The following is a 14,287-nucleotide window of genomic DNA, read 5'->3' as shown; positions in this document are numbered from 1 at the left end:
AAACATCCAAGGCAATGAAGCCCTGTTTTCCTGTCTTTCTGACCCTTTGGTAGACTTAACAGCAGTCCTTAAGGGTTAGGGTTAGAGATTCAAGATTCTCTAAGAGCCCCCCTTCTTGTCCATTAGCAAGGCCACAGGCATCCTCTGAAAAGACATGATAGGGGTTCCATCCATCTCAGGGAGTTGTTTCTATCTTGTTTCCCACCTGTGCCTTGGACTCCAGACAGTGTTTCTTTTTTTCTTAGATGATGCCTGGTGGCTTTTACACCTGCAGTCCAGGAACATGCCTGGGCTCCCACTTACTGGGAGAAACACTGAGAAGACTCAGTAGCTGTGACTAGACATGCTCCCTTGTGTATCCAGTTACGCCCAGACTTACAGGTGTTGAGGGGCGCCATTGTGTGTTTTGATCCCTGTTTGGTATTATTTTCTGTAGATACATGCCTTTACAACCTTCATTTAATAGAGAAAGAGGCAGTAACTCCGTATCTTTAAGAGATATGGCCACAAAGGGAAGAAAATGGGTGAATAATAACTTGAAGGGAAAGCTAAAGGAAGGCATTTGTAAGATGGAGTAGATGCAGTTGTATTTGTCATTCTGAGAAGAGGCCAGAAAAGACTGAAGATACGAAAGAGAATTGGCTGATCAATATCCAGGACAGGGTCTTATAGAAGCACAGAGGGAGAGTCTAGATTTAGGAAATAGTCAGCCCACTTACTCAATTTAAGTTTAAGGTGGCAGGATGGTGGGGGCAGGGGAATCAAGAGACTTTTTTTTTCTGTCTTAGTGAAGTAGAACACTTCTGTGAAGTGGGACTGGGGTGAGTCCTAATGAGTTGAAAAGGAACAGAAAGCATGTCTTTATTTTGCTCCAGCAGTGTTCCAGGGCACTGTCTTGAGTGGTATGACACAAAGATGACCAAACTTTCTTGGCTCCCTGTCTTTGGAGCATCATTCCAAGCCTTTCAGCATTGATGCTGCAGCCCGTGTAGCATTGTGAGAAAAACAGATAGAGCATGTTTACATGACAGTCAGATACTCATAAAACAAAGCTACAAAGGAGTACGGGAGTGGTAACCCTGCAGGTTTGTATGCAAGGAGAGGCCACACAAAGGCATCCATGGCGGCCAACCTGGAGTTGAAAACTCACAGTCTTGGAGCCATTCCTGCAGAGCAGGAGAACGATTAGAGAAGTAACTGATGGGGATATGTCCCCATGGTTAACTTTCTGCCACCTTCCCACTAGATATTTCCATGTTGGGTAACAGAGGCCTTGCTTCCTATATCCAAACCAATGCAATTCATTATTTTCTGCTCAAGTGAATAGCAGCTACTTGCAACACGTTATTGATTATTGAGGAATTTATTGAAGTTTAAGACTTGGTTATCTTTTGAGTTTAATTTCATAAGCAGTGTCCTTAAACATTTTAAGAGTCAGGTCTCTAAACCAGCACCCTCTGACTGATATATGTGAGCCGCACTTGTAATTAACCTGTTCTAGTAGTCACATTAAAAACGTAAAAGAAACAGATGAAGCTCTTTTTAATATTTTTACTCAGCCCATTATATCCAAAATATTATAATTTCAGTTTGTGATATGCTTAGTTGTTCAGTCATGTTCTACTGTTTGCAACCCCATGGACTGTAGCCCACCAGGCTCCTCTGTCTGTGGGGGTTGTCCAGGCAAGAATACTGGAGTGGCTTGCCACTTCCTCCTCCAGGGGATCTTTATTTCACCTATCTCTTTGGAAGATATTTCACTGAACTTAGGATTCAGGATTAGCAAGCTTCTTTCAGCTTCTGAATAGTATTGCATGATGCGCCATCCTTTCTGCTGAAACAGCTGCTAGTATCACTGCTGCTCTTGTGAAAGTGATATCTTTTATCCAGTGACTTTTTGTCTTTAGTTTTTAACGGTGATGTGCCTAGATATGGTTTTCCTGCCTGGGATTTGTAGAACAGATTGAACTTGTAGAGATTTTGGGAAATTCTCGCATCACTTCAGGCAGCGCTTCTGGTCCTTTCTCACTCTGTCTTTCAATGACTTCAGGTAAATGGAAGCTGGACTTTTAAAACCATGTCCCACGTGCGTCTTATAGCTCCCATTTCTCTTCATGCTTTGATCTGGCTATTTTCTGCTGACTTATTTTCTAGCTCACTAATCTCTTTTGGTGCTCTGTCTACTCTCCTAGCTTCATTTATCTATTAACACCTTAATTTGAGTTCTCTGGTAAAATTCTCCATCTTTCTATAAATTTTTTTTAAGATTACTATCATTCTATTTTAAACTTTAACTGTTAAACTATTTTAAAGTTATTAGTGTGTCTAATAACACTAATACCCAGATTACTACTGAGTGATCTTGTCTGGGATTTTTTTCTTAGTTTTCAGTCATTTTGTTTGATTTCCGTATCTGGTAATTTTTATTGAATGCTGGGCGTCATGTCAGAAAAGTTTTAGAGGCTCTGTCTGATGTTATTTTTCTCCAAAGAGGGTTTATATTTCGTCTTCCTTATACTTTCAAGTGCCCAGTGCTTTGATTTTCCTGCTTACGTACTTCCCTGCGGAACTTATATTCTGAGCTTTTCATTTGCAGTGAGGGGTATATAACAGCAAGAATTTTCCAGTGGGACTTATATTTCGGCACAGATCAGAGCCTGATGCCCCAGAGTAGAAGTGTGGGGAGGATGGACAGTGGAAGGGAATGTGTGTTCGGGGGTAGAGACCCTATCAGCCGTAACTCCTGAAATGATAACAGAGACCCTTAAGGAAGCTTAGTCCTCAAGAGTAAGTTCTGTTTAGGCAAGAAAATGGGTGAAACTTCTTTTACAAACAAGGGTTAATTAGCTTTCTTCTATGTTGAAAGTACAGTGATCCAGAGCCTCTATTTTTCTATCTTTCTCATAATTGAAGGTTTTCTTTTAAAAGCAACACAAGGCATCAGAGTAGGCCCATTAAGTCACCTTTGAAAGGGCAGCTTTCGGGTTAAGTGGATTGTGTTTTCTTCCTCATTCCAGGACTTGTTTTTTAAACCTGAAGTCTGTTAACCTGGGAATGCCTCATTCAGCGGGCTTTAAAAACACCAGATCTGCAGGAAGTAGATGGGTGTGAATGCCAAGTCATCTTTTGTGTGTGGGGTTGAAGGATAGTAAAGTTAGGAATACCTCCTAAAAGGCCACTGAGGAATCCAAGGGACATCCCAGGCAAATACCAGAGGTTTCTGAGGAACCAGACTGCAGTTTTAAAATTTTAGTCCTTCTGAAGGGTGGGAATCTTTGCTTCTTTTGTAAAAAGAACCTTATTGTGGACCTTCAGTTTTATTGAGATATAATTGACATGCAGCACTATGTAAGTTTAAGGTATACAACATAATGATTTGACTTAAATATTACATACATCATGAAATGATTACCAGGTAAATTTAGTGCACATCTGTTAGCTCATATAGATACAAAATAAAAGAAAGAAAAAATATTTTTTCCTTTTGATGAAAACTCTTGAGATTTACTGTCTCAGCAACTTTCATATTTCTTGACTGCAGTCACTGCCTGTAATGATTTTGGAGCCCAAGAAGAGAAAATCCGTCACTGCTTCCACTTTTTCCCTTCTATTTGCCATGAAGGGATGAGACCGGGTGCCACAATCATATTTTTTTGAATGTTGAGTTTTAAGCCAAACTTTTCATTGTGCTCTTTCACCCTCATCAAGAGGCTCTTTAGTTCCTCTTCACTTTCTGCCATTAGAGTGGTGTTATCTGCATATCTGAGGTTGTTGATATTCCTCCCAGCAGTCTTGATTCCAGCCTGTGACTTATCCAGCCTGGCATTTCGCATGATGTACTCTGCATATAAGTTAAATAAAAGGATGACAATATACAGGCTTGTTTTACTCTTTTCCCAATTTGAACCAGTCAGATGTCTAGTATTCCCATCTCTTTTAAGAGTTTTCTACAGTTTATTGTGTTCCATGCAAAGGCTTTCATATTAGTCAGTGAAGCAGAAGTAGATGTTTTTCTAGAATTCTCTTGCTTTCTCTATGATCCAACGAATGTTAGCAATTTGATCTCTGGTTCATATATATATCCTCCAACAAATATTGGCAATTTGATCTCTGTTTCATATGTATATCCTCCAGCAGTGTTAAATATATTAATCGTGTTGTACGTTACATCTCTTTTACTTAATGTATCTTATAATTGAAACTTTGTACTTTTAACCACCTTTGTCCAGTTCCTTCTCTCCCTCCCCTCTGCTTCTGGTAACACACATCTAATCTCTTTTCCCATAAATTTTCTTGTTTTTTTTTTTGTTGTTGTTGTTGAAGTATAATTGACTCACAGTTCCTGGTATACAACATAGGGACTTGATATTTCTGTATATTTCTAAATGATCACATTCAAGTCTAGTTATCATCTGTCACCACTCAAACATACTATATTATCACCAACTGTATCCCCCACGCTGTACATTTTATTCCTGTGACTCATTTATTTTGTAACTGGAAGCTTGTACCTTTGAATTGCCATATCCTATTTCACTCATTCCCCCATCCAGGGTCTTTCCAGTTTCCTCTGTACAACTGGATAATAATAGAGTCCACTTCATGGGGTTATTGTGAGGATTAAACCAATAAATGATTTCATAGATGTCAAACTTTTAGAACAGTGCCTGATATGCAGTTAACATTGCTGGCCAGTGTTTACATTTCTAAAAGTTACACTATGCTCTTTAGCAGTTGGAAGCTGTCCTTTACCTATTCTGCTCATTCTCATTTAAAACTTCATTTATTTGAAGAAACCAGTTGGGGACTGATTTCTTTCTTTAAAAAAAAAAAAATCTCAAGATGTTTCAAACCTTTGAAACACACCTGATTTTTTCAGTGAGAAGCTCAGCTTTTACTGGTGTCTAGCATCTGGTATTGTCCTCAGTGATGTCACCCAACTCCTTTCTTCCCAAGCTTTTGGCTTTAAAGAGAATATTTCTATTCATTTGAAATACAAAGTACTTTACAAGAATGAAGTCCTTGTGACTGGGAATGAGATAAGCTCGAGCTTCTTTTCTATTGTCAAATGTTCTGTTTCTAACTTTGTGCATTTTGAGGTTTAAGTCTATTTATATTTGACTTCTTGATGCTTTCCATTGTTCCAAAACGGGTATAAGGTGACTTCTATATCACAGGATGAGACATGCAGGGTTCAACTGGGGAGGAAGCAGGAGTGGAGCGTGTGTTAGAAGAAATAATTGAATTTGCTGTAATAATCCTTGCCATTTACACATTGCTTTGTGTTTCTTTTCTCCCCGCTACGTACTTTTAAAACTAAGGTATCTTTGGATTAACCCAGCAACCATGTAGGCTGTTTTATTGATGAAGACACTGGTCTGTATAGAGAGTGTGTGTTTTGCTCACATTCGCCCAACTGACACTAGTGACAGAGTTGGGATCCTTGCTGCCCCAAACCTGTGTGCTTTCCTAGTGTTGAAATAATTTATCTGCCAAGTCAGGTATTATGGCGTGCCCACCTTGGAGAGATTTTTTTCCCCTATGTCACAGTCTCTCTCTTGATTCAGTACTGAGGTGTGGGCCATTTATGCGGATTGAAAAACCTTGTTGGCATGGCAGATGGAGGCCTCATGGCCCATTCTAAGGCTCATTCCCCTTGACTAGCACTAACTGTAGGGAAACCCAGCCCTGGCTTCTCTCATGTGTACTTCAAGTGGTTTTCAGTAGTAGACGAGCTGATGCCTGGCTCCTCAGCACAGTCCTCCACCCCTTCTCGGAGGAAGCCTGTGACAAGGCCTGGCTGATGCAGGGCTAAAGCTGTGATGCCATCCCGCCCACAGCTGGGTTTAGAGATTCATCCTGCCGACATGATTGATGTAGGAAAAACCAGGGAAAGTTGGACTTGACAGACATAATACTTGTCTGTTACTGAAAATCAGTTTTCCTGATGCTACCTGTGGTATTCTTATTTCTCTGCTTTAGCCTTGTAATAAACTCTCCTGATCCTTTTTAAAGAAAAGGCAAAATCCTATTATGTGAGAGTGCTCCAATCCACTCCGAGCTTCTAGATTAATCTGAAACAACCTCTGAGTTCACAACTGGGTCAGAGTTGCGGAAGAGCAGGGAAAGACTTGCCAGTTCAGCGAGTGTGTGTCTCAGGCTGGTTAAGAACCAGGATAGTCTTGAGGTCTGACTTTGTTGCTTATGTTTAGACCTTGTGTGCTGAGATAATTCTGGGTGGCTTTGGATAACTCTCTTTCTTAACTGAAAGGAGTATCTGTTGCCTGATAAGAGTTTACCCGTGAAATAGCAACATGGTATCTGTCTTAGGGTAGGAGGGCTTTTAGATCTGCAGAGCTCCGCCTGTCCCCCCCCCCCCCCACACACCCCGCCCCCAAAACCCAAGGTCATTGGCTTAAGCATGTTGACTGGAGTAGAATGCCAGCCCCAACTTTAAAATGTCTTTCTTATTCAGGGTCTCTTATCTGGATTCTTTCCCTTCTCTTTTTGCCTTAAGGGCTATATAATCACAACCCAGTAGAACTGAAAGTAGACAAAGCTGCCGCACTTGTAGTAGATAGAAGTCTGGGGTCCAGAAATACCTCTTTCTTGCCAAACCTCAGCTTCGTCGATGCCTTTTTTTAAATGCCAGTCCCCTGTCCCAGCCCATCCTCTCCACTATTTGGCCAAGTGAGGGCTGGCTCTTAACCCTGTGTCAGTGACAGACCACCCACTGCTTGTTGGATCACGTTCTCCTTTACCTTTGCCCCATTCACAAGTCTCACAAAAGGGTTTTTCAGTGTCAAGGAAAAACTCACGCCAAGAGCCATTTTTAACTGTGGATATTTTAACAATATGAGTGAAGTATGTGAAGACCTCAGTTTTGAAGTGACTTAGAATCTTACATGACCTGAGGGAGGTTTTCCTGCTAGTATTCTGGCAGAGTCAAAAGTGACTCTGAAGTTTAAGCCTCCAGATCGCTTGTAAGAAACTTGTAAAAAGTGATGACCTCCTGTGTGCCAGACTCTGTGCCAAACACTTTGCATTATCTCCTTAACCCTTCAAAGTAACCCTTTAGACTAGCTTTTTGCAGAATCAAGCTGAGGTTCCAGAAAGTCTTGTACCAACATGTATGTTTAGTAAGTGGCAGAGTAGGAATTTGACTTGTTTGCCCCTGCCTTGTGACCATGTCATGGCAGCTTTCCTCCAGGCATGATATACTGGGCTCTAGATTTCCATGTTCCAGCCTAACTTGTAGCAGGCGATGCTGATCAGAGTTGGAACTGTGATGGTGACTGAGACCTGTACAACCTAATGCTGAAAGAAGGCCAAACCCTCACTCAGACACAGACTCTTGTTGCTTTTCTCCCCTTTCCTATTATACGTGGTCACATTGGCCCTGGTGACAAGAAAGATGCTGTTACCAGCAATTACTCAGTGGAGCAAGGATACTGAAGAGGAAGTTTCCATTAGGTAAATAACTGTGAAAGGAAAACCCCAGAGCAGGGGGAGAAATTCAAGCCCTGGCTCCTGTTACACTGGCCAAATATCCTTGGCACCCCTGCTTGCTGAGCCTCCTGAAAGGGACAAGAACGCTGATAGGACGAAACGGAGGGACACAGTGTGAATTTGTTCTCTTGCATCATTCCAGCATCTACTTGAATTTCAGTTTTATAAAATCAACTGTTCTGAGCCCGACCCAAAACCAGGCTAATTTGTAGTGGCTCCATTGCTGGAGACAGTGGGGTTATTTTTGGAAGGTGGGATATTGACATGCAGTGAGTGTGTGTCAGCTACTCTATAGAACTGGCATCTTGAAGTGCTTCTGAGATTTTTACTTGCCCTGGTGAAAATATGGCTTTGTAGAAATTAGTGATTGGGGGCTGTGGTCAGAATTCACAGGTGTGGCTTGTGCTGGAGCGTTCTTCAGTGAAAGATGGGAGGAATCACTGTTGTCTTCGCAAGGGTCATTGGAGCTTTTCTCAAGGACATCCTATTCATTTGGAATCTTTCATTTTAGCTAGGACAGTATCCTGGTAGCTCAACTGGTAAAGAATCCACCTGCAACATGGGAGACCTGGGTTCAATCCCTGGGTTGGGAAGATCCCCTGGAGGAGGGTATGGCAACCCACTAGAGTATTCTTGCCTGGAGAATTCCAGTGGACAGAGGAGCCTGACAAGGCTACAGTCCATGGGGTCACAAAGAGTCAGTTATGGCTGAATGACTAAGCACAGCACAGAAGAGCAACAGGACAGTATTCGCTTGCAGCCTTAAGTTTTTTTGTGGACTTGAAATGGCTACCAAATGAGCTATATTGGCCTATTGTTGTTTAGTTACTAAGTCTTATCTGACTCCTTTGCAACCCCATGAACTGTGGCTTTCCAGGCTCCTCTGTCCATGAGATTTTTTTAAGCTGGAAAGAATACTGGAGTGGTTACCATTTCCTCCTCCAGGGGATCTTCCCAACCTAGGGATTGAACCCACTTCTCCTGCATTGTAGGCAGACTCTTTACCTCTGAGTCCTTGCAAATGCCCCTTCTGGTGTTGAGGTGTAGTTTATACTGAGTGGAGTTAAAGTGCTTGCACGGTCTTCATTTAATCCTTATGACAGCCCTGTAGAATCTGATTATACCCATTTTGCATAGGAAGAAATTGAAGTTCAGATAACTCAGTACTGTTTTTTATTGAGTGTTCCATGTATTAGGCTCTGTGCTAAGTGCTTTACATGTTTTATCTAATCCTTATGGCATCCTCATAGATGGCTGTTCTCATTCCCATTTGAAGATGAGGAGACAGGCTCACAGTGGTGAAGTTACTCATCCATGGTCTCGCAGCTATTAAATGTCACAGAATTCAAACTCAGGTGTGAATGTCCTGTCCTTATGCCATATACCTGCCTCCTTGAAGTTTTCCTTTGTCCAAGTATCTGCCACCAAGGCTTCATTTCCATTTGAAGCATCATCAATGAAAAAGTTTCAGTGTGAATTTGATTTTCAGTGCATCTGGCTTTTCTTTTTAAAATGTGGAGGCAGAGCTGGGGCGGGCAGTGAAGGATTTCTTACACTAGTCACTCCTGCGTTATGCTGTAGCTCTCATGGCCATCTCTGCACTGTTTGGTCATTTTCAAAGTCAAGAACATGGGTGAAACAGTACTTCCCAGCCTCAGAAAAGACCAGTTCCAGAGGGCACCCATAAAGAGTGCTTACTGGAATTACCTCCCTCTCCAGCCCATGTGTCCTCACCATGTCTTTTAGGGAGAAATGAGATATAGGGTGTGATTTACTTCCCCACCGAGGTGGGGAATGAGAGATGGATTTAAGGGTGACTCAGTGCTCCCACAGTGGGAGAAGGCCGCAAGCTTTGTGGTACCGTGGATTCGACTCTCAGAAGACCAGTGGACTGGCCCAAAGCCCAGCCTTTCACCCTTCATCTGGCTGACTTCAGTTTAGTTCCTATAAATGTTTCTCCCTGCAAAATCTTATTAACCTCTCATCAGTATGGGTTTGGTCGAATCATGGATTCCTACAATGGCACAAGTTTTCTGAGTTCTCAACGTCATATTTCTAGGGGTGAAGACTTTTGTAGTTGTTTCCTGTTAATAAAATATCTTTGTATCCTTTCCGTCCATTCACAAGTGACAAAGGACAAACCCAGCTGGCCTGCACAGTAATTTTTTAACAGAGAGATAGACATTCAGATGGAAGCCCTGGAGTGTGCAGAGTGGGTATAGGCACCTTTCCATGGCAGTGGTAAGGCCCCTGAGAAGCACAGGGAAGAATCCAGCATTTAGAGGGAGGAGGGGATCTCTTAGGTCATCTTGTCCCACCCTCCTGGGGTCAACGTGGTGTTTCTGTACAGAGAACACCCCAGGCCAGTTGTGCTGGGGTTGCCAAGGCTGCTGCAACAGAATCAATTGGCAGTTAAGCTTTGACATAGGCTCCCTCATAAACCTTGGCTATTATACTTGTTTTATTGGAGGATGGGGGACAGTTAAGGGAAAGGGGTTGGTATCAGGCCATTTGCCTAGATTATTACCGCACATTCTCTTGGGGGGCGGGGGGAAGTATTATGAGGTTTTTAGCTTCTTAGTCAGTTGCCAGAAATACGTAGACAGGACCTTAACTTACTATCTCTTCCAGGAAGATCTTTCTTTTTAGGAAAGTCAGAGTTGAACCACTCTCTCCCCTCTTCTATGATATCAGGGAGAGTCATTTTTGTCCAGACCCTGAGTAAAGACCACTGGCGACCTCCATAATTCCAGAAGATAGCAAGAATGCTCTCCAAAACAAGGGTCACATTTCTGTCTCCTCTCTTGATTCCCAAGTGCATACAGTTTGTGTTCCAGGTTCTTGTTGCTGGCTGTGTCACGTATGGAATTGTTTTCTTCCTAATCAGACTGTCACTTTTGAGAGTAGGTCCAAGGCCGCTATTCGCTTGCCTCCTAATTTAGCAGGACCTAAATCTGTGCTGGGCCCAGAGTAAGTGCTTAATAAAGACATCCTAACTTGGATCGTAGATCACAGACTGTCAGAGCTGGAAAGGATTTTGGAAACCACCAAGTCCAACACTCTAATTTTATAGATGGTACCACTCCAGAAATTCACTTTGGAGGCTGGTGTTTATCTGCTGGGAAGAGAGTTTCAGTTTTTTCCTTTCAATGTTAAATTCTCATGCAAGTGACCATCATTCTAAATGTTTGAAAGGCTTTCTTTAGGCAGTGTGGGATGTTCTTCCTTGGACTAGTAGCTGACTAATAATAACCTAATAACAGTAAGAGCGCTGACCGGATTCTATACCCTGAGCGACTGTCACTGATCCTGTCAGCCACAGAACAGCGTCAGGACTGTCTCCCTCCTACAGATACTGGGAGGGAGGCACAGTGGTCAGGCCCTTGGCTAAGGGTCACGAGACTAGAATCTGGTTTGGCCAGATCCCCGAGCTCATGGCTCACAGTGGTTCTAAGTGAGGTGGCTGGAGAAAATCTCCACTTAATATGAAATCCCACAGTGTCTCTGTCCTAAAGGAAAGTGTAAAATTACTTTTCAATAACTTCAGCTCTCTAATTAGACAGGGAGTGACAGGGAAGATGAGGCAGAAATCAGTCATGACAGAGGTTGCATCTCCAGAACTCCACGAGTTCATAAAAGCTTTCAGTCAAGAGTGCAAGGAGTTCATCCATACCATTTCTCCAGATTCCATACATGAACCTGTTTGCAGGGCATGAATGGAGACGTAGATGTAGAGAATGGACTTATGGACACAGTGCAGAAGGGAGAGAGTGGGACAAATGGAGAAAGTAGTATCAACATGTATGCACTGTCATGTGTAGTGGATAGTTGGTGAGAGGTTGCTCTGTAACATGGGGAGCCCAGCCTGGTGCTCTCGTGATGACCTAGAGGGGTAGGACGTGGGGAGAGGAGGGAGGCTCACGAGGAAGGGGATATATGTATAATTATGGGTGATTTATGTTGTGGTACTGCAGAAACCAACACAACATTGTAAAAATTAAAAAACAAAAAGTGCAAGGAGAAAGAGCAGTCAGATCTTGCTCCAGGAACCATTGCTTTATGTGGAATCACTGTTTCTTCCTCCAGTCTCTCTTCTGTGCCCAGAACTCACCTTCCCTCATTTCTCAGCGTCAGAAGCCTCAGGATTGATGGCTTCCAGGGCAGATCTGTGTGCCCCACCTCGTCAAACCAGAATGCAGTGGCCTTGTGGTGGCCAGGAGGCCAATGTACTGGTTCCTCACGGCAGGCTGTTTGCCTCAAGCCTTTCCTCTGAGCTTTATATCTAAATAACATTCCTGTGAGTTTTCTAAAAGGTTAGTGCTGGGTCATTGGCACTTAAACCACTTGTTTTGGTAGATCCTTCCCGTGAAGCTTCATTATATATTTGATATCCTTCCTTTTTTATGCCTGAATGATGAGGATAAGTACCCTGTGGTTTATTAACTGTCACTTTAAACCTTTTCAGATTGTCTTGTGACAAAACAGAGTTTTATGTCCTTCTTATCCAGCTTTGATGGGTGAGACAGTTCTCTGGGTAAAGTATGCCAGGATAAATAAAATCTCACTCTGATTCGCGGGGAAGGATTTTGCATTTGAAGTCGTGAGTTCAAGTCTGCTGCTTCGTAAGAAAGGCGATCTACTCTGTTCACCTTTCCCTAGACTTTCTTTTCCTCTTGACAGATGGGACTGGGCGTTCAGTAACTGTGGAATAAGTGAAAGAAAAGGCGTTACTTTGGGGCAGCTAATCTCTGTTAAAATATGGATGTCAAATCCTCAGGCAACAATTTGCCATGCTTCTATTTTGAATCCCACTGATCCTTAGAGCAAACAGCCTCTGTCCTTATCAGTGTTGTTGACGTCGTTTAGTTGCCAAGTCATGTCCAACTCTTTTGTGACCCATGGAGTATAGCCTGCCAGGCTCCTCTGTCCATGGAATTTCCCAGGCAAGAGTACTGGAGTGGGTTGCCATTTCTTTCTCCAGGGATCTTCCCAACCCAGGGATCAAACCCGTCTCCTGCATTGCAGTCAGATTCTCCACTACTGAGCCACCAGGGAAGCCATCCACACCATTATAGAATCCCAAAGTTCACTTCTCCTCCCCCAGGCCATTTTGTTACACCTTTAATTTTTCTGTAAGTTTGCAATAGGATTGTGAAAGGTAAATATGATTATGGATGTTTAGTAGTTGTTTAAAAACCTTGTACCCACCAGTGTAAATGTCCCACAATTCATTATATGTCCAGTGCTTGAAAAATGTTCTTCTGGGACACACACTACATGTAATTCAGTGATTAATCTCTCTCTCTCTCTCATTCAGTATTTACTGAATCCCAGCTAGGAACAAGGAAAGGTATTTTTTTTTAATAATTAAAAGAGTGGAAAAAAAAGAGTGCTAAGACTTTAAAACTTGTTTCCTCCTGTTTTGTATTCATTCCAGTTTGCGGGGACTTTATCAGATGGCTTAGGGAAGACGATGGATAATCGGCACCAGTCGGAGCGGGAGTACATCAGATACCACGCGGCCACGAGTGGCGAACACCTTGTGGCTGGCATCCACGGGCTGGCTCATGGTGAGTCATGTGATGTCAGGCTGCACGGGGGCTCTTCTGTCTCAGCTACCCGGAGGTGCCTCTTGCTCATCCACCTGTAAGAGGAAATGATGGTTTGGTATTTGAGTGTGCCTGAATGCTTCCAGGCTCTCTGGTTCTGTCCTCCTTGGGCCAAAATGTTATAGCCTGTGGGAACTCTTCATTCATTTTCAAAATGTTGTACACATTGCAGTTCCTTCTTCTTCTCTGACTTCTGTCCCCAAAGTGTCCTAGGATGTAAGTAGCCAAACTCCTTTTTAGAACATAGGACCACTGCTTCAAGACTTGCCTTCTGCCCACTGATTATTCCTTCCAGAGGTAGTGAAATGTGAATTGGCTGCCAGGTTGTGGCCCAGATGTTTTCATATAAATGCACATTCATAGGGATTGTAGATCTATGTGCCCAAGAGATGTGGAACACAGCATGAATGTCTCTAAATGTGCTTATAGTTCTGATTTTTAATATTTCAGTCTGACTCATTTGTTGCGTCGGTACCTTCTCTGCATGACGTTGAAGGCCCCTAGGAAAGTAGACCAGCCAGCTCTTCCCACCACTGTCTTCAGCCACACGGCATTTCAGCAACCCAGAGTTATATCCTGCTCTCCAGACATGCCCCCGAGTCCTTGCTCACTCATGTTTCTTCTGCCCTCCCCTCCCCAGCCTCACTTCCTTGCCCATCAGAATCCTTCTCCACCTGCAAGTCCCCACTCAGATGAGGTTTGCCCAGCTCTACTGTCCCCAGTTAGAATCGATGATGATTAGAGTGTATCTGGCGGTCTGGGTTGTGTGTGTAGCCAGCTGTGTGTGTCTTGCTTCGATAGGCTTTGAGGGCAAGGCGAGGGTAAAGACCCTCACGTGGTCACCTTTGTACCTGCAGTACCTCACACGACACCTGGTGTATAGCTCGTGCTTGGTGATGGATAGTCTGAAGCTCTCAGTAACAATGGGAGGAAAAACAAGGAATATACCTAGTAAAAAATTGTATTTTTCCTTGTTTTTGTTTATCAAGTTTCCTAATGATAAGGTTTGGATCAAAATGCCTCTGCCCAACTGGAAAGCAAGCAGCTCCCAAGGAGACATCAAGCTAGCAGTGAACTTTAGCTAAAATTGATCTGTTTATGGACTTTAAAAGTTGATTGTTGGGCAGTCTTTTGGGGCTAAGATTTAATCATTGTTTCTAGTAACTGTA

At 42.9% G+C, this 14,287-nt stretch overlaps 1 protein-coding gene across 2 annotated transcripts in view; it reads left to right on the top strand.

Annotated features, from left to right (window-relative positions):
- Window positions 1-14,287, top strand: part of VPS13D (vacuolar protein sorting 13 homolog D) — a 265,793-nt gene that overhangs the window by 193,436 nt on the left and 58,070 nt on the right. For both annotated transcript variants that reach the window (XM_065935730.1, XM_065935729.1), the window contains exon 65: window positions 12,947-13,079. In XM_065935730.1, the coding sequence (XP_065791802.1) occupies window positions 12,947-13,079 (133 nt within the window). The remainder of the gene's footprint in view (window positions 1-12,946; window positions 13,080-14,287) is intronic.

This window comes from Muntiacus reevesi, chromosome 5, assembly GCF_963930625.1.
Source record: "Muntiacus reevesi chromosome 5, mMunRee1.1, whole genome shotgun sequence".
Taxonomy (NCBI): domain Eukaryota; kingdom Metazoa; phylum Chordata; class Mammalia; order Artiodactyla; family Cervidae; genus Muntiacus; species Muntiacus reevesi.
This window is presented reverse-complemented; position numbering and strand designations above follow the sequence as displayed.